The 18,616-nt window shown below is 41.0% G+C and overlaps 2 protein-coding genes across 2 annotated transcripts in view; one reads left to right on the top strand and one right to left on the bottom strand.

Moving 5' to 3' along the window:
* Window positions 1-2,470: 2,470 nt before the first annotated feature.
* On the top strand, window positions 2,471-15,911 carry LOC116381496 (vesicular glutamate transporter 1-like). Its single transcript, XM_031843725.1, has 13 exons — window positions 2,471-2,978; window positions 8,675-8,927; window positions 9,464-9,582; window positions 9,680-9,794; window positions 9,908-9,995; window positions 10,361-10,447; window positions 11,040-11,176; window positions 11,536-11,685; window positions 11,832-11,964; window positions 12,789-12,899; window positions 13,113-13,240; window positions 13,687-13,756; window positions 13,934-15,911. Exons 1-13 carry the CDS (start codon window positions 2,917-2,919, stop codon window positions 14,206-14,208), a joined length of 1,728 nt encoding a protein of 575 aa, XP_031699585.1. The 5' UTR covers window positions 2,471-2,916; the 3' UTR covers window positions 14,209-15,911.
* Window positions 15,912-17,310: 1,399 nt separating this feature from the next.
* LOC116381541 (uncharacterized) overlaps window positions 17,311-18,616 on the bottom strand; it is a 4,125-nt gene continuing 2,819 nt past the window's right edge. The window contains exons 7-8 of the mRNA XM_031843785.1: window positions 18,329-18,436; window positions 17,311-18,249 (exon numbers count right to left, since the gene is read on the bottom strand). Coding sequence (XP_031699645.1) covers window positions 18,026-18,249; window positions 18,329-18,436 — 332 coding nt within the window. The 3' untranslated portion in view covers window positions 17,311-18,025. The remainder of the gene's footprint in view (window positions 18,250-18,328; window positions 18,437-18,616) is intronic.

Below are 18,616 nucleotides of genomic sequence, written 5' to 3'. Positions count from 1 at the left end.
TGGGTGTGAAATGTCTGACTGATGGTTGTTGTGCCTCCACAGATGCCCGTGTAGACAAAGATAACGCCAAAGTGGGTCTGTTCATCGCTGCGGCCATGGGAACCTGCGCTCTGATGACTGCAGTGTACTGTATCTACAACAACTTCTACACCAAACACCAGTACCTGCACACCCAGCTCAACGATGACTCAGGTAGATAAATAGACTTATTCAATTCTTGTTGCATTAGAGCGTCTTTCGATCTTACACTTGAGGAAACTGCAGCCCCTTGGTGCCAAATCGCATTGCCTGCAGGGACTGTCAGTAAAAAAAAAATAAAGATATCATATGTGCCTTCACTACAAAGTGGCACTACTGCGGAGAAAACAAAAGTGACAGCTATGAGCATAGAAACGTCTCTGTCAGAGTGATAAAAGGAAGCTCAAGATTGAAATACAGTCTCCGCGTCAGCAGACACCGAGAGACGACTGGCCCTGTCAACATCGGATCTTTTTCCTCTTTCGTCTCTTGGGTATCATTTGTTGTGGAGCATCACAGGCAGGCTGAGTTATTAAACATCAGCATGCTGTAATGTGTTCATGGATTTGCAAAATGACTTCCTGGAACTCAAGCCCTTCCTTTTGCTGTAAATTGGAGGCACTCATAAATGATGTGTAGCTTTAATAGTCGAACAGCAAATGTGTTAAATATCTACAAATTTCAAGAGCGGTTCCTTATGTATCTGTCTGTCTGCAGATTTAACCACGGACCCCATGGACCATCCCCCCGTATTTTTCTACGCCTCTGCTGGCTCCAGTGCGGTAGCTGTGCAGAAACCTGGTTATGGCTCGCTTTCGGACACTCCATCCATCATCTCTGTGCCACCCAGCCTGTCTCCTCCTCCCTCTGCCATGCCCTTCCCTCCCCGCTTCCTCTCCTCTCACTCCCTGAGAACTATATCAGCAAGGGATCTGGAGAAGAGCTGTATCTGATGTCGAATGCTTAGCTAGCGGTACGAGACTTTTGAATGTAGTTGTTATTTGAATGTGCACATTGTTTTCCAATATCTATACACATCAAAGTTTTCATTTTTGCAGGCAAACAACTTTGCACATACGCCACCCTTTTAGAAATTAAGGGACTTCTTCAGCGGCATTTGTTGGTAGAATATACGGGAGAGTCCTGTGATGTGATAGCAGAAGTACAGTATATCCACCACCTGCTGCAATTGTCAAATCTGTCAGATACTATTGCTAAACCATAGACCTCCTGACCTGTTGCCCTTTAACTGCACACACGCATCACCAAATCTGCCCCAAACATTTGCCTTTGCATCACAACCTAATGTATAAACTGCAGTCATATGCACACTTGCATAGCTACATTAAACTAGATCTTTCCTGCACCTTATCTAATACCGGCCACCCTTTCAGTAGTCGTCCAGTATGGTACTAGAAAGAAAATAAACTGTCCAGTTATTAACGAAATGTTGTCTTGCTCATTTTTAATTACAGTCCCTATACAATTGAATTAGAATAATATGTTACCAACATTAATGGTGGCTCTATCCTTGACAGTGAGCCGGCATGCACAATAAATGGGACTAAGCCATCATTGATTATTTTATTTACATCTGGGATTTTCCTACAGTGATATGTCATGATGTCCTCTGTAATAACGGCCTATTGCCTGTTTCTTTCATGGACCTTTATTCCAGACTCAGCTACACCATAGGTTTAAGATATCACAATAAAAAAAAATGGCGTGTGCACCACTTCCAATGCAATGATAAAAAAAAATTAAAGTCCGTCAGGTTATGCATTCAGTAACATTTTGAACCAATTTATAGATGACACATTGCAGTTGGAAGAAGGGGAAATGCACAAAGCTGCAATGTTATATTTTTCTTTTAAAGACTTTATTCTCGATAGATTGCACGTCACTAATATAATGTAAATATTTAACTGACCTTTTGGTCCATTTTCTTTATCCCTTTCGGATACTTCAATATACAGTCATCTCTATATCAGTTGGTCTGTATGTTTTCTTTGCTTAGCTCGCTCTGAGAAAGCAGCTCCCTGCTATTCATTTTTTATTTAGCTTCTTGGAAATGTTGGTATGACACTCAGGACATATTGCTAAAACGAGAAGGTAGAACCACAAAATCTACAACCTGTCGTTTTTTAAATCCCATTTTTCTTGTTTTCTGTTCCTGTTGATGTATAGTGTTTTACTTTTGTTTGTTTTTAAAGAATCGCCGGTCATTGAAACTCAAATAATCGTCAATCCAACCCAGGAAACATGGCAGCGTCCCAGGAGCATCCTGCCCCTCCCGCCTATAAATACCTGAGAACTGCTTCGATCGGACAGTGTTTAGTCTAACTGTCTCCATTCAAGTCTTGTGTCGCTCCAAGAATAGACACCGCTTGTAAAGTCAGTGCTTAAATCGCCCGGCTGGCTGCAAAGAAGGAAGTGACATGTTCCCTTCCACTCACTACACACACTTGGAGAGATTAGCGCGCAGGCAGCGGTAATCTGGTTTCAGGACCACGGCCAGAGACACCGTTTGGCCACGAATCCTCTCGAAAGTTGCTTTCAGCGCGCTCTGAACCTTAACGGAGACCAAACGAGTGTGAGGAAGTTCATTTGGACATTAATTTAAGAACTCTGGGAAAAAGAGGGACAGACAATGTTTGCTCGGTTGAATTCATACAAAGGCAGTTGACGCAGATTAAATCTCAGTGTCGCTGACTACAGATTCCGGTGCACAGGAAACTGCGGGCTAAGAAGTCTAGCGATCAAGTCAAATCAAGTTTTTTCTTTTTTTTTTTTATGTGTGAGTGACAAGAACAGGGCGGAGGGAGTAGAGGAGAAGGCTGTGCGCTCAATCGGGAGCGTGCAAATAGTGCACATTGGTCGGATCCAGGAGTCGCGAGGATGGAGATCCGGCCGGACAGGTTTAAAGTCGTGGCAGCCAAGACTCTCGGGAAAATATACGGGTATGTAAAATCTGTCTGGGACAAATTACAACAAGAACGTGTTAAAATCTACAGGCGTAATTGCCTTATGTTAAAAAAGAAAGTTCATCTTTTGCAATTAATAGTCTACATTAAAAACCAGATTTTATTATGAGGAATTGATTTTAAGAAGAAGCAAACTGCTCCTTTGAAGATCAAGGTGTCCAGAGGCCTAGTTTAGCGGGTTTGGATGCCCTGGCACAACATCTGTCCCTCTATAGGCTACTGAATCTGTCACATAAGAAACTGACATACATAATGTATCACCGTGCAAGCAACTGCTTTCATGCAGTAGCTGATGAAAAAAAAAAAGTGACAAATATTGTTTCTAAATACATAATGCTATGGAATCTTTCTCCTTTGGCCCAGAGAAACAATCAAAGAGAATTAAGTTTCATTTTAGGCTGAAGACTGTCGTATCGGTGAAATATGAGGCGTTGGATCAATAGCTGGATTAATTTCTCCCCGGCGTTTCTGCAGTGCTGTCACATTGTTAAATTATGGAAGTGTCGTCACGGTTATATGTGGAGGTTTATCTAACACTGTTCCAGTTTCCCCCTTACACAAAGTAGACTATTTGATAAGGTTGTCTATATTACCCAATTGAATGAGAGTGACTTTGTGTTTAATGTCAAACAGGATGTGCGGCCTGTTATTCTGTGTCACCTGTCATTATGGAACAGTGCGTGTAAGAGGACCTTCATTAACCTTCACTTATAGGAAAGGCTTTCAAAAGCCGAGAACTTGTGATGATGGACCAAGGGCGGAACGTGGCAGGAAATCTCTCCTTTATTTTCTTCATGTGGCATTTTAGACTCTCAAGACACATGCGGAAAGAAATCAGGTGGTTATGACAAACTTCCTGTTGGCAAAAATAAAAGCGTATGAATAAGTATCAGGTAGTCAGGAGGAGTCTGGCCAGTGATTGATATCTGAACGTGAGAAGGTATTGATGAACTCCCTTTCTTCCTCTCGGGATTTGATGTGGCGTCTAAACACTTAATTCCTCTCCAGAAATAGCCTCTGCTCGTCCAAGCTGTCGTCCCACGTAAATCCCTGCAGACAGTCAGGCCATACACCTTGGACACCTCTCTCTCTCTCTCTTCTCCCTACTTAAGTAGCCCGATAGCTCGTCACCGAGTCACCCCTCCCTCAGGGCATCTCAGCCAGGATTAGGCAACTCAACCCACGACAGAGAGCCCGTCGGCCTATACTTTCATTTCCGTTGAGCGCACGTGTTCAGGTGGTACCCTGCTGCCGTGCGTAACGCGCACCGGCCTGTTCCCCCGCGCTGTTCTCTGCACGCAACATGCTTAACGGCCTCTCAGAGTGACAGACACACATTGCTGTGTTGACTCTTTGGTTTATGTATGGAGCTGTATCCGGTCAACAGCATACAGAAAGCCCATGTCTTCCTTTATAGTTGAGTTATAAAATCAGCTCTGTTGCGTTAGTTCTATTTACTTATTTCTTGTATTGTTTGAATCTATTTAACTCTGCCCTTTTCGAAACTATGGTCTTTTCTTAGTCTATAAAGCTATTTACAATATTTATTTGAATCACCTGAAGTCGAGACAAAACAGAAGCATGATTTCATTGAAGTACCCACTCAAAGTTTCCTGTCATTGAGCTATTTATATCAGGGCTGCAAATAACCATCAGTGCAAAACCTTAAATTATTCAATTTAGTATAATGCGAAGACATGGGAAAACGGATTTTGTTCCTCATTTGAGAACCTAAAACAAGAGAATGTTTGGATTTTAAAATTTAAAAAAAGTATTAATTAGCAAAATAGTTGCAGACTGATTAATAGATTAATCGGCTCTAATTTCTGTATAAATATTTTAAAATAAATACTGTGCAATTCCCCTCAGTTCTTCCAGCATCTCATTCCATATGAATAGCCCTCAGCATAACTCAAATAGGATTTCTATGTGGTCTCTCAGCAAATCTACAGAATTGAATTCATTGAGCTAATGCAAATGATCTCCAAATGTACACATTCTGTGTGACCTCAGTGTAACAGCCCACAGTGGACATTCTCACTACGAATTCTTCGTAGTGGTGTCATGAAGAGCTTTTCAACCTTTCAAACAATCAACGGCAGTTATTTGACTCTCTTTTATCCGATCAATGATTCCAAGCTGTTGACTCAATTGTGAACCAAGCTGTCGACCTGCCCTGACATTTGTCCTTGACGTATGAATTAAAAGATTAACTAAGACATAACCAGGAATACTCACTGAGCAGAATAGCTCATGTGAATGCAGCTTTCTTGCATGCTTTCCAGATTCAAAACTGAGCACCTTTCTTATTGAGTCAAAACCGTTCAGAGAAGCGCCCAAACATTTCCTCATGGTGTGACAGGTGCGACGGAGAGAACGTCAGGTGTAGCTTGTGAGGATTACAACGGCTTTTCTTGCAGGGTCAGTCATGAAAAGTCACCGCAGCAGATACAATATGTGTTGGCTGTTGTATTGCAGGGAATTTAAAAACTCCATGTGGACATCCTCTGGATACTGGGAAATAAATTAGTGTTGAAGAAGAAGGAAATGTTGCGAATTGTGTGCGAGACGACGCGTGAGTCAGGGGAGTTGACGATAAAAGGAAGGGTTACAGATGAAGAGGAGACAGGAAGAATGAAGACAGAAGCCCGCCCAGACAAAAATAGTCCAAGAGAGCCAAAGTTATTAATAATTCAAGAATGAGAATCATAAATACTTGATCAGTGTCGGAGACTGTTAGAACCTCTGCTTACAGTAACTAATAAAGCAAATATGTTTTATAATTGTGTAGCTTCTATTTTCCCAGTCTGATTACTGATTTTAGGGGACCGCTCTGATAAGGTTTGTTGGCAAGAATACAAAGATCAGCCTTTTTCTCACTTAATATTTGATATCCATGTCATTAATAAGTCTCCACGGGAAGTACATCTCCTGATGCTAGAGAGCTTCAATAATGGCTTTTTTAAAGATCATGGTGCTTTTCTTTGCCTGCTATTTCAGAATTGTTCTTGTCCTCGTCCCCGGTGACTCGATTGAGTGGTGACATTGTGGTTTAGGACAGGGTTCGTTAGAGTATGCCGAGGAACTTAATCTGACTCAGCACACAACTGAGAGAATAAAGCTCCATTCTGAATTAGTTGGAAAGGCCTATATATAAGCAGGATGTAAAAAGTGAATGAGGCTAGTGTCACGAGTGATCTTGTCTTTGGGCTTGACATTTTGCAGCACCTAAAAAGTGTTTTTCTGCACTAACAAAGAGATTTTGGATGGGTGTTGAACCCAGTGGTCTACATCTACATCAAAAAGAAATATATATATATATATATATATATATATAATCTTGAAAATAAATAGATAATGTAAATAAATAAGAAGAAAAACAAGGTAAGCAAGGGAGTTTGCTAGTAAACTAGCTTATATGCTCAATGCACACTATGAAAATATTGTATGGCACAGTTTAATGCATCCTGTGGTGAGGACTTTTCACTTTCTCTACCGAGTTGTCCAACAGTACCAAAGATCAATTGGCTGCTGGTCAGTGAGTGTGTCACACACTCCCCGAGACTCCTGTTAAAGCATGAAGTGGTCACAGTGTCGGTTTGGTCGTCGTTTGGATCAGTGTCATAATGCAACGGAGATTCACTGTGATCCCATCAACCACATGTACCACACTGATGCATTCAACTCCAGATGACGTATTGACACATGGTGGCCAACTGAAACCAATAGAGGCTGCACATATACCAAAGGAGTAATCTATTACTTCCTACTTCCATGCTTTTGGCGCGTGCCTTATCACTTATTGCCGGCTCTGGCTGGTCGACACGCAATGTAATAGTTTAAGCTATGATTCGTTATTTTGACATGGCATGACACTCAGTACATTTTATTCATTCTAGACAGCTTAAAGTCCCGCGTGCAAACACTTAAGTTGGGAAAACTGCTTTTGGTGTTTGTGCCTCACACACTTGGAACATTTTACAACACAACGGCCAATTTAAAACCATGATTACAAACTACTCTGCTCTTGAATGTGACGGTTTTTAACTGTCCTATTTTGTTTTAATTACACTCTCAACATCATAGAAAATGAGGGCATGACATGCCCATGAAGATTTCTCAAGGTTTTAATAAAGGTTGAATGAATGAATGAATGTCAAAATTGCCAAACAGTACAGCATTGAAATGTCAGTGGTAGTTCGACCCAGCATTAAACACTGACCTACTGCACAGATAACATTGTTTAATTTCAGTGTGTTTGTTGGATTTTCAACCCAACCACGATGAATGCTCACAGTAGCCACTGTAGTAGGCTACTGTTATTAATGGGTCGCCCTAGTGGCTCAGCGAAGTCATAGTACACTTAAATGTGGTTAAGTTCAAGCCCATGATCCCGGTCCCATTTCCTGTCCTGTATAACCAGCTGTAAAACATAATAGTCTATAGAATACATCCCCATCCCCCCATCCCAGCATTATTCATGCCCTGCACTGTTGGGTGTTGTACTTTGTCTAAAAGCTGCAGGGCTGAGTGGACTGATATGTCCTCTCATGTATGTATGTATCTCTCTATGGTGGCTGTGAATTACAATTACCAGACAAAGGCAGCAGGGATGTTTGCTTTTAACGTTTACACGTATGTATGAAAAACTAAATATGTACAATAAATAAAGCTGTGGTATAAAAGGAGCTCTCTGCTCCATCATTTGGACCTGCAGTGCTTGAGTCTGTTTGGGAACTCAGCATTGCGCATGTTTAATAGATGACCTGCTGCCTTTAGATGCATATTTGATGCCTGTTAGACTGGAGGCTGGCAGAGGTCATGGTTTCTCAGGGTTTTCTCAGCAACCACATGAACACAGGTTATAGACATGTGGCAGAAAAGGAGTAGCGCAGTTAACCTTGTTTGGAAGGAGAAGAGGAGCTTGGATGCACCAGGATGAGGCAGGTTTTTAAAACTCTCTCTGTCTGCCAGCTGTCAGGAGACGAATGTCTTCAATAATACCCAATTTATTAATACCTTAAAAAGACAGGATAAGTCAAAGTTATGTCAGCAAGCTCCATATAACTGTGCCGACTGTCTCTTGTTAAGATGCTAGAGTTCCCAGTCAAATTTACAGCGAGAAAGATCTTATATATCGAGCCAACTGTCAGTCTACAAGCCCTTCAGAACAACATCTGTTCTCTCTGAGTTTGGAAAACCTTGGTTTGCTCACCGACTGACTGGCTGCTCTAAGAGAAAATCATTAATACAAAAATCTAAAAGTAAACTCAATGTATTTCCTTTTTGAGGGCTGGCACTCTAAACATTCTTTGAATAGCTGTTTAGTTCAGTGAATCAGCAAACTGTACACTGACTGTTTGGTGCTTTTCTCATATGTCAGTGTGTTTTGGTGTATATTGTCTTTCTTGATAGGACAAGGGTTGCTATTCAACATTGCGATTAGTTGAGATAGTTCAACTGATCGATAGCCCAGGCAATCATGTCAAACAAATCACAAGCAGACAAAATAGATATACAAGGATTGAGGCTATATCAAAGTTCAACTATTAAAATTAACTTCTCAATTTCACCAGTACTTCAGACAGTATGTTTGTGTGGCTGACTTGAGTCTAAACTACAATACTTTACATATTAAATGTTCCATTCACTTTCCTCTCCCTTCTGAACAGAGCTCTTGAGAAGAAGCAAGAAAATGGCGAGACCATCGAGCTGTCGGCGGAGGGCCGGCCGGAGCTGGTGGAGGAGAAGGAGATACCCGTGGTGGACTGCACATGCTTCGGCCTGCCCCGGCGCTACATCATCGCCATCCTCTCAGGCTTTGGCTTCTGTATCTCCTTTGGTATCCGATGTAACTTGGGCGTGGCCATCGTCAGCATGGTCAACAGCCACACCGTCTTTAGAGACAACAAGGAGGTCATAGTGGTGAGTGGCACTGGATGAGGTGTGAAGTCTACAACAGCAAGGCAGAATAAATATCATTGTTTCCAGATTATTATTTATGTGTGAGATACGTGTTAGGTGAAACACACTATACCACCTAAAGCATGTGGATTCCTCTGACTTTTGTAGTTTGAGATAGGCCTCTTAATTACACTTAAGGGAAATGTAAATTGTGCAGTATACAATGGCATTTTATACAACGGTCTGTCAGTTAATGTTGGAGTCAGTGGGGTCATTCATCAGAGTTAAAGGTTTGACAGCTATTGTGAGGGAATATTGTGATAGGTCAACGGTCGGGCATATGCCTCAGGGGGACAGGAATCAATCACATGAGTTCTTTTCTATATTTGTATTGTTCTCCCTTCAGTTTTGCGGTTTGTAATCCCACTTAATCTAATGACCAGCATTACATACTGTCTGTTCTGGTACATAACACATATATACACGCGCAGATCGCCTCAGTGCATTTTAGGGATTGAACTCTAATTCAAGTGCATGCGCCCTGTGTGTCCCAACAGAAAGCTCAGTTTGACTGGGATCCAGAAACAGTGGGAATGATTCACGGGTCCTTCTTCTGGGGATACATAGTAACCCAAATCCCAGGAGGGTTCATCTGTCAAAAGTTTGCAGCAAACAGGTCTGTTCATTCACTATTTATTGTATGCAAGGGATAATTGTATATTCTAGTATACACACTGAATGTCTCTTCCTGTCTCTGTTCTTTCCTCTTCCAGAGTGTTTGGTTTTGCTATAGTTGCCACGTCTTTCCTGAACATGCTCATCCCTGCTGCAGCACGGATGCACTTTGGCTGTGTTATCCTTGTCAGAATATGTCAAGGACTTGTGGAGGTGCTTGATCCTATAGCTTGCTCATAAACACAATCAATTGGTAACAAGAAAGATTTCCATTTCCATTTTATTAAAAACATTGAGCATAGTGTAATTTCTTCCCTATCCCACAGGGGGTTTCATATCCAGCCTGTCACGGCATTTGGGCAAAATGGGCCCCACCTCTTGAAAGAAGTCGCCTGGCCACGACAGCCTTTTGTGGTGAGTCCGTCTGTATCTGTTCTCTCGGTCTTTACACAAGGGATGTTTATTATCACTTTAAGAGACACATATTGCAAGTTTAATGAAGCCACAGTTAGAACTGAAACGGTTAGTAAAGTAATACATTAGCTAATTTAAAGAAAAAGTTTTTTTTTTCACTATTTACCAGCTGCAACAGCGTGTGTCTGGTGTTGTTTTTTCACCTTCTGAGTCTGTGTGTGTGTCATCATGGCAAACTGTGGTCCTGGAGACACCTACAAAGAATGACTTTTTGACATGCTGTATGGACTTAGCGGTTACGTGACAAAGTAAGTGGCAGAGTATAATTCAAATGGCAGCCCTAAACATTGTTTTCTTCCATCTAGGTTCTTATGCTGGGGCTGTGATTGCCATGCCATTAGCTGGAATCCTGGTCCAGTACACAGGATGGTCATCAGTCTTCTATGTCTACGGTAAGAGACCCTTGTCCTTTTGGCCGGAGGCAAACAAAATGAAATATAGAGGCTTTACACTGGGGCTACTTTTTTCGGACCAAACTATAACTTGGGGAAACTACACATTGTCTTTGTAGTGAAATACATTACAATGTGATTGTTGCCATAATAAACATGCAGAGTCGTACAGTTATTAGTCAGTGACAAGAACTAAGCATTAACAGGAAGGAACACAGTAGATACTGACACATACTGAAAGAAGGACCAGGAGACCACAAAAGTCAAGCACCATAAATATGAGAACCAAAACTAGTCCAATCATGTTACAGTTTACATCCACGTCTCTCCAAATGGTCGTTACTTCATAATTCTACTCTATTAGACATTTGTGTGAAATTGTCAAAATGAAATGTGTTTTGTGAAGTCACAGGGACCTTCGAACACCAAATCCAATCAGTTCCTTGAATCCAGGTGGACATTTGTGCCAAATTTGAAGAAAGGCAGCAGCAATAGTCAATGTGTCTCCTTGTTCTTTATGACCTTTCTTTCCAGTTTTGACGCTTACATTGCTCTTTCTTTTTTCCCCTGCTTGTCTTCTTCCTCCCCACAGGAACCTTTGGGATCCTGTGGTATTGCTTCTGGTTCCTGGTGTCTTATGAAAGTCCAGCAGCCCATCCCACCATCACTGAGGAGGAGAGAACTTATATTGAGGAAAGCATTGGAGAGTCGTCCCAACATGCGATCACGGTCAGTACATGGAATAGATTTGTATAATATGATTCAAACATCATCATGAGCCATTTCTAATAATAGTATAGAAAAATAATATTTGACCAAAATGAAAGCAACACGGCACGGATATATGTAAAGTATGTATAAGTTGTAACCTCTGCTCATTTGTGTCTGCATTCATGCATTTCATTTATTCCAACCATCATCATCTTGATCACAATGTCCTGGTTTTTCATTTATGTCAAAAAGATCATCTCAATTAGACAAAACTGGTCATTAATCCTGCTAAAACAGCTGTACATTTATGTTTGAGAAACAAGTCAGAGGCTTAAAATTCCATGACAAAATCACTGAAATAAGTAACTGTGTTACAGAAATTCAACACGCCGTGGAGGGCCTTCTTCACGTCCATGCCAGTGTATGCCATCATTGTGGCAAATTTCTGCAGAAGTTGGACTTTCTACTTGCTTCTCATCAGCCAGCCCGCATACTTCGAAGAGGTGTTTGGGTTTGAGATCAGCAAGGTAACAGAAACCAGATGTGGTTATGTGCGGTGTGCTGCACCAGGAACACATGTTGCCATATGTACAATAACATGAAACTACTGAAGAAAGTCAAAAGCTCTAGAAAGTCTTTTACATATTCTTTTCTTTGTCTCATCTCTCTGCAGGTGGGCATGGTTTCTGCACTTCCCCACCTTGTCATGACCATCATCGTGCCCATTGGTGGCCAGCTTGCTGACTATCTGCGCTCCAACCAAATCATGACCACCACTAACGTCAGGAAACTTATGAACTGTGGAGGTAAGAAAGCAAATTTAGAATTTCAGAAAGGGAAATGCATAGATGTAGTGCCCAAGAAATGTAGCTCACTTGCTGTGCTAATAATAGCAGCAATTCTTTTCCCCAAGACGTTAAAACTGTAGCCATATCTGATATAAAAACATTTATTTTTATTTTTTCTCGTCAGAAGGCTGGTTCCTTCATGTGAAACTGTACCTTATTGGCTAATTATGGGGTTAACTACAGTATTTAGTCAGCTGTAGTGAGAAAAGAGTTGCTGCATAAGGGAAATGATGACTCACTGTAAAGCAGAAGCCCTGCCTCTGTTGGCTATTTTTGAACTACAGAGAAATCGATAGCAAAGTGAAATGGAGAAGTATACAGTGTACATATCCCTTTGTGAAAAGCTGTCGGTACTGGGCAAACGAAAGGTTACTGTTCACTCAACAGCATTTTATGAAACAGAAGAGAAAGGCATGAAGAAAACAGACTTAAGTTGACTTGAATGAGCATTTTGTATTGAGACTTAAAGGGATAGTTCTGGTGTTTTGAAGTGGGGTTGTGTGAGGTACTTATCCATAGTCAGTGTACAGCTGACCTCCAGTAGACAAGCAGACAACAGTACCAGTACAGGAGCAAAGCAATGTGTACTGCTGTAGAGAGGGGGCAGCAGCAAAACATTTACGTGAAAGTAAGACACCTAAAAGAATCACACACTGACTATAGACAAGTGCCTTATCGAACCCTACTTCAAAATACCAGAATTATTGCCTTGTAGTTAATGTTTTCCATTAACAAGTTAAACTCATTCAGTGTTTTGATTCTATTTCGCTCGTCTACATCAGGGTTCGGGATGGAGGCAACCCTGCTGCTGGTGGTGGGCTTCTCTCATACAAAAGTTGTTGCAATCACATTCCTGGTCCTGGCTGTGGGTTTCTCTGGCTTTGCAATTTCAGGTGAAACCACGTTTATTCTTACTGTAGTGACATTTTGTGTCAATGCATCTACATTGCCCCCATCAATATCAATAAGCCCCTCTTTTTCATAGAGGACATCAACTTGTTTTTAACCTTTTAGCCACAAAAATTAAAGTACAATTTGTAGAGCTTGTGCTCATATAACTGTCCTATCATTTATGTGCTAATATTGTTTTTATCTTTCCTCGTAAGGTTTCAATGTCAACCACCTGGACATTGCACCACGATATGCTAGTATCCTCATGGGTATCTCCAACGGTGTAGGCACTTTGTCTGGCATGGTTTGCCCACTTATTGTTGGCGCAATGACGAAGCATAAGGTGAGGGCTCGTGTTGTAAAATACATGCAAAAATACATTTATGTTCTTGTTTTTGTTATTACCATGGATTATGGCACAAACATGTATGTTGCATGACCTTATATATGTAAACAGTGCACCTCCAACTCAGTTTGGTCATAAAAATGTTTCTAAATCAACAGCAGGTGTCCCTTCCTCAGAAAGAATTTTACCATTTTGCATGTCCGATAGTCACACAGGGAGAAATGTATGACTTAAGAGGAGCCAATATCAATTTAAATTTGCTCTGAGAGTAGCTCAATCGCAGCCACAGGAGAAGTTGAATCTAAAGTAAGTTGTTTGAGCAACAAGTTTCATTGACGGGAGTAAAAGGTATTCCGAGTATAAGCTCATTTATACTTACATTTATTTTTGTGCTTCTTTTCATGCTCATAATGTCTTTTAATTCTCTCACTCTACTTTGACAGACGCGGGAGGAGTGGCAGGGAGTGTTTCTTATCGCTTCCCTTGTTCATTATGGAGGTGTTATATTCTATGGTGTGTATGACTTCTGTTTTCACTAATTTTTCCCCAGAACCGGAGCATTAGAGCGTTCAAGTATGGAACAATCTGTGCATTGCTCTTCATGCAATCTTCTGTAGTTTGGTTGTCATAAGCCTGAATACTGTGCAACAACTCTGTATCTTACGGATTGATCATGTCTCCGGGCTGCAGGCCTCTTTGCATCTGGAGAGAAGCAAGCTTGGGCAGAGCCGGAGCAGCTGAGTAATGAGAAATGTGGCATCCTGGATGAGGACGAGCTCGCAAACGAGACAGAGGAGCTGTATCGCACAAGCGGTGGGGGAGGCTACGGAGCCATGAACCAGGGAGCAGATCCCAACGGAGCCGGAGGCATGGGGGGAGGAGGAGGCTGGGTCTCAGACTGGGACAAAACTGAGGAGTATGTCCAACCAGGAACCAATAATTACAGGGGCCGAGAGTTAACATAAAACCTGCAGATCTCCTGCACATAGCCTTCAGTGAGGCAGAAACAGTACATCAACAGCGTGGAGCGTCACCCGATGGCACGAAGAACTTTGAAAGTGTGGATTAAAATGTGAATGCGGGAGCGGACCATTTTTCAGCAAGTCTGACTATATTATCATAACTGAACTGAATCCAAAGAGACTCCACAGTGGAGGTGAAGACATTAGTAAATGTAAAATGTGTGTTTGTGTGTGCAATTGTGTACCTTGTGTGACAGACAACCTAAGTAAGAGTGTATTAGGACTCATCACCCTCCCTGCAATATTCCTCGGAGGACGGTTGTGTTTTAGGCCTGCTGTGGCTTTCTTTGGTGTTTATTCACTGTAATATTTGTAGACATTTCCATATATTATCTGACAGGATTTCATTTGTATGCCTCTCACTTAAATAGTTACAAATCCTTTGGCGCACTTCTGTATTTGGTAAAAAAACTATTGAGTTTTAAATCAAATCATATATTGTTGGAGAACTTCGGCAACCCAAAAGTATTCCCCTCCACTGAAGTTAAAACGGGTCAAATCACCTGAACTGGTTTTCTACATGGTCTTCAGACCATGAAAGCTTTTTCTCCTAAAACCAATGTTAAGTCTTGCCCTTAATGTGCACACTTTTAAAAGCATGTTACTTGTGCCAATACAACAAACATATTTTGCTCTGTAGTATTGGTTTACTCATCCACTAAGAAAATAATTGAACACCTGCAAATAATACTGTACACAGCTTTCTGTGAAGTCTAAATAGCCCATACTGATATTTTTAGATGCAGCATCTTGTGCAAAAATGTTTCATGTACTAGGCCTCGAACCTGTCTGCCTGCTGACAAACTGGGGAATAAAAAATGCCTCGTATGACACTAGAGGCGATGCTATTTCCCAGGGTAGTTTAAAGACACTTTTATCGGGTCTCTTTGAGACTGTTTTCTTCCAATTGTCCAATATCAGAATTTGGTTCAATATGAATTACTTGTAATATATTCTTCATTGATTTGATTTTTATGTTAATGTTGTGTGCAAGCAAATTCATGCACTAAGTGTAAACATCAGCATATAACCTAAGATCCCCCACACACGCCAGTGTCTGCTCTCCGTCACATTGGTAAGGCACAAAAAAAACCCTGAGCCGAGACTGTTGTGTGGTGCCGGTTATGTAGCATATGTCGAAACAAAAAATTGTGCAAATAAATGTTAGTCCCGTTGAGCCATTACGTAGATCTCAATCAGTCAATCTTGTTTAAAAGTGGACTTTCATTATACCTTTCGCTTTATTTTATAGTGCAGCAAGTTGAAGATATGTTAAAAGATCAGTAAACTGACTGATCACGGTATTGATAACAATACAATGACACTTCACTGTACATTTGTTTTACTTTTGTCAGTAGATGTTTAAATGTATCTAGCTAGCCCCAAAATGAAGGTTAAGGACTAAAAAAAATGTCAGTGTGTTAGATCATGGAAAGGTATCTTTTTGGCTGATACGGTTTCATAGAGTGGAGTTCACTGATAGATTAAATAGCCTAATAAATGTTAGGGTTTTTACTGTTTTGTCATTTTTCATTTATTTCCTTGTTAAATGTTTTGTTCTGGATTGTTAACTAAAATTGTATGTGTAAAAATCATGTACATGTATTGTATAATAAAACCTAGAGGTGATAATTCCTGCACAATAATTATAGATCTTAGTTATTATTTATAGGCTGTTTATTCTTATGCATTACTCCAATTTTTATATTTTAATGGCAGTATATGATGTATAAACTGTCTTGCGAAAAAAAAGAAGAAGAAGATGATGATTATAGCTGAGTGTTACATTTTTAATCAGCGTTTTAAATGTTTCATTTCAGCACCTGTTTTGTCTTGATTGAGCCAACGTTCCTCTGCTTCATGCATGATTCAGGCACGAATAATGTAGCTCTTTAAAGCTTTGGATACAGTGGTTTCATGTTACCCATAATGCTGTACTCCTCTCCAGACAGTGTATTGATCACTGAGCACAGAAGAGCACTATAAGAGCACAGAAATTAAGAAGAAAAATAGATTTTGGCTCAGGGATTCACTCATGCTGACCTGCTCTGGTCTCTAAAAATCAATGGGATCATCCTGCATCTATCTGCCAGTGAGAGAAAGAGTAGTCACTTGGACGCTCTAACAGGCTGGGTTACCTCAAATAATCCAGACTAAACTGCTGACTGGGCAAAAGACATCAAGAGGACAAGCCATTGAGCATCGCCTGCCTAATGTTTTCAATAGGCCTACTCACTGTGGCTCAATTGCTTCAATTTGACTCAGATGGTGCCGCCGCAGAAGTTACACCAAGCACCAAGTGAGACACAGAGTCGGACGTCATATCCCTGAGATATGACGTGGATGTTGAAGACCTGTGGTCTATGTGGAGTGCACCCTGAGACGCTCTGGAGGGGTGGGACCCTTTGACTCAGAGCCCTTGCGATTCGCATCTCAAATCCAATTAGCAAGCCACTGAGCTGACAGAGGAGCGCCCTGGGCTCATGTGCTATGGCAGACTGACTGGCTGAGGCGAACTTGGACAAAGTGGGGAATGCACCCCATTACTGAGGCGATCAGGCGAGTCCCAAAAGGTTACATTGCTCCAGACTAGAGCTGTAATCCGGAGCCTGTGTTGTTTGTTGCGGTTCTTACTTACACTAACTCATATGGGCAATACTAAATTGAGGTTGTCTAATATTTGAATTTAGCAATTGAAACAATAACCTAAAATAAACTAACCAACCAAGTGATGGGTAGTTTTTAGAATTATATTTCCCAAAAGTTGAACTATTGTTGCTTGCTCATGTTTCTGAACTGGCTGCACTGGCTGTTGTCGTGACCTGACGCTACCATTCTAAAGACCAGTTTTGTCAACTTGTTTGACCTTTGTTTTCTCCTCTGCATCACAAACATTTAGAGAGATAACACCTGAGTTGTATGTGTAATGAATTCTCATTCTTGAACCTTCTTTGGCATTCATTTGTTGTTGGGTTAAAAAGGCAGCAGAGGTTCATAACATCTATACATTTTATGATGAAGTGATTTTTACAAACTACAACCAGATTTAATCAAATAGATTTATTTCAGCACATAATAGGAATGACACTCTCTCTCAAGCAAATTAATCTGATATCTGATCAGCACACACAAGTGATTTTACGTTAGAATGCAAAAGCAAAAACTATGCAATATTATGCCATTTCTTATTTGCCAAATAAAAAGAATAATAAATCACAGAAAGCATCGGTAAGGCAAATATATTTTAAGACACAAAACTCAAATCATGGGACCATCCTCCATGGCTGTACAAATGAAACTCTACTCACCCCTTTCCCATATTTGTATTGTTTGATCAAGCACTCAATCTACTTTACACATTATAAAAAGCCTTCAAAAAAAACAGTTGAGGAATTGTCATGAAAAATCGGTATGATTCCGTTTGTAAGAGCCATTTTGTTATTGTTTTGTTTTGTAAAACCTCCCATCACTTGGGGGCGTAGTGCCGCTGTCAATTAAGCCACAGGTTAATATAATCGGGGGGGGGGGGGGGTCACCCGATGCAGGTGTTGCTGAATAGACGGGAACAAACAGTTTTTTAACCGTGCGATATTGCAAGAAAAACTGTTCTGGTTTGCGGGAAATTCGATTTATTTTTAAGCATAAAAGCTACTGAGACCAATCTGTCCTTTTATGGCTCAGTCTCTTGTTCCTCTGCTGTGACTTCCTTCTTTTCCTCCACTATCTCATATTCTCAGTCCTTCCCTACTGCTGCATATCTTCACTGACCTCCTGCTGCCCCCACCATTCCCAGAGTGTGGTATACCCCCTCTTCCGTTTCCCCTCTCTTCAGTGCCTCGTATTCACCCTCTTTCTTCTGTCTGCCTGGTGCTTCTGGGTGAAGGGTGTCGTATTCGCCCTCCCTTTGGGCGCCCTTGTGCAGCACCTCATATCTGTCATCACCTGTGTCTCGTGTGGTCAGCGCCACATCCTCATAAATTGTCACTAAAAAAGAAAAAATACGTGCTATTTGATGCCATCAATGTGTTTACAAAAAAATGGAAAACAAGTAATAGTTACTCACCATTGGTATTTCTCTTTTTATAGTATACACAAACAGCCACAGCTGCTAATCCTAGAATCACCAGCACGATGACAACGCCAATTAGAATGGATTTAATCGGAGATTGATCTGAAACGGAGACAAAAGATACAGAACTTTAAATCCCTGACTGTGACCTTGTGATGGTAAATATCAGTTGAATTAGCAGCATTTTTCAGGCATTAAATATTGATATATGAATCTCATTGTTAAGAACTCCAGCAATTTAGTATTGTACTGCCATAAAGTTGGGGGGGGGGGGGGGGGGGG

This window comes from Anarrhichthys ocellatus, unplaced genomic scaffold (genome assembly GCF_004355925.1).
Source record: "Anarrhichthys ocellatus isolate YVR2014 unplaced genomic scaffold, GSC_Weel_1.0 scaffold4, whole genome shotgun sequence".
NCBI lineage: Eukaryota > Metazoa > Chordata > Actinopteri > Perciformes > Anarhichadidae > Anarrhichthys > Anarrhichthys ocellatus.
This window is presented reverse-complemented; position numbering and strand designations above follow the sequence as displayed.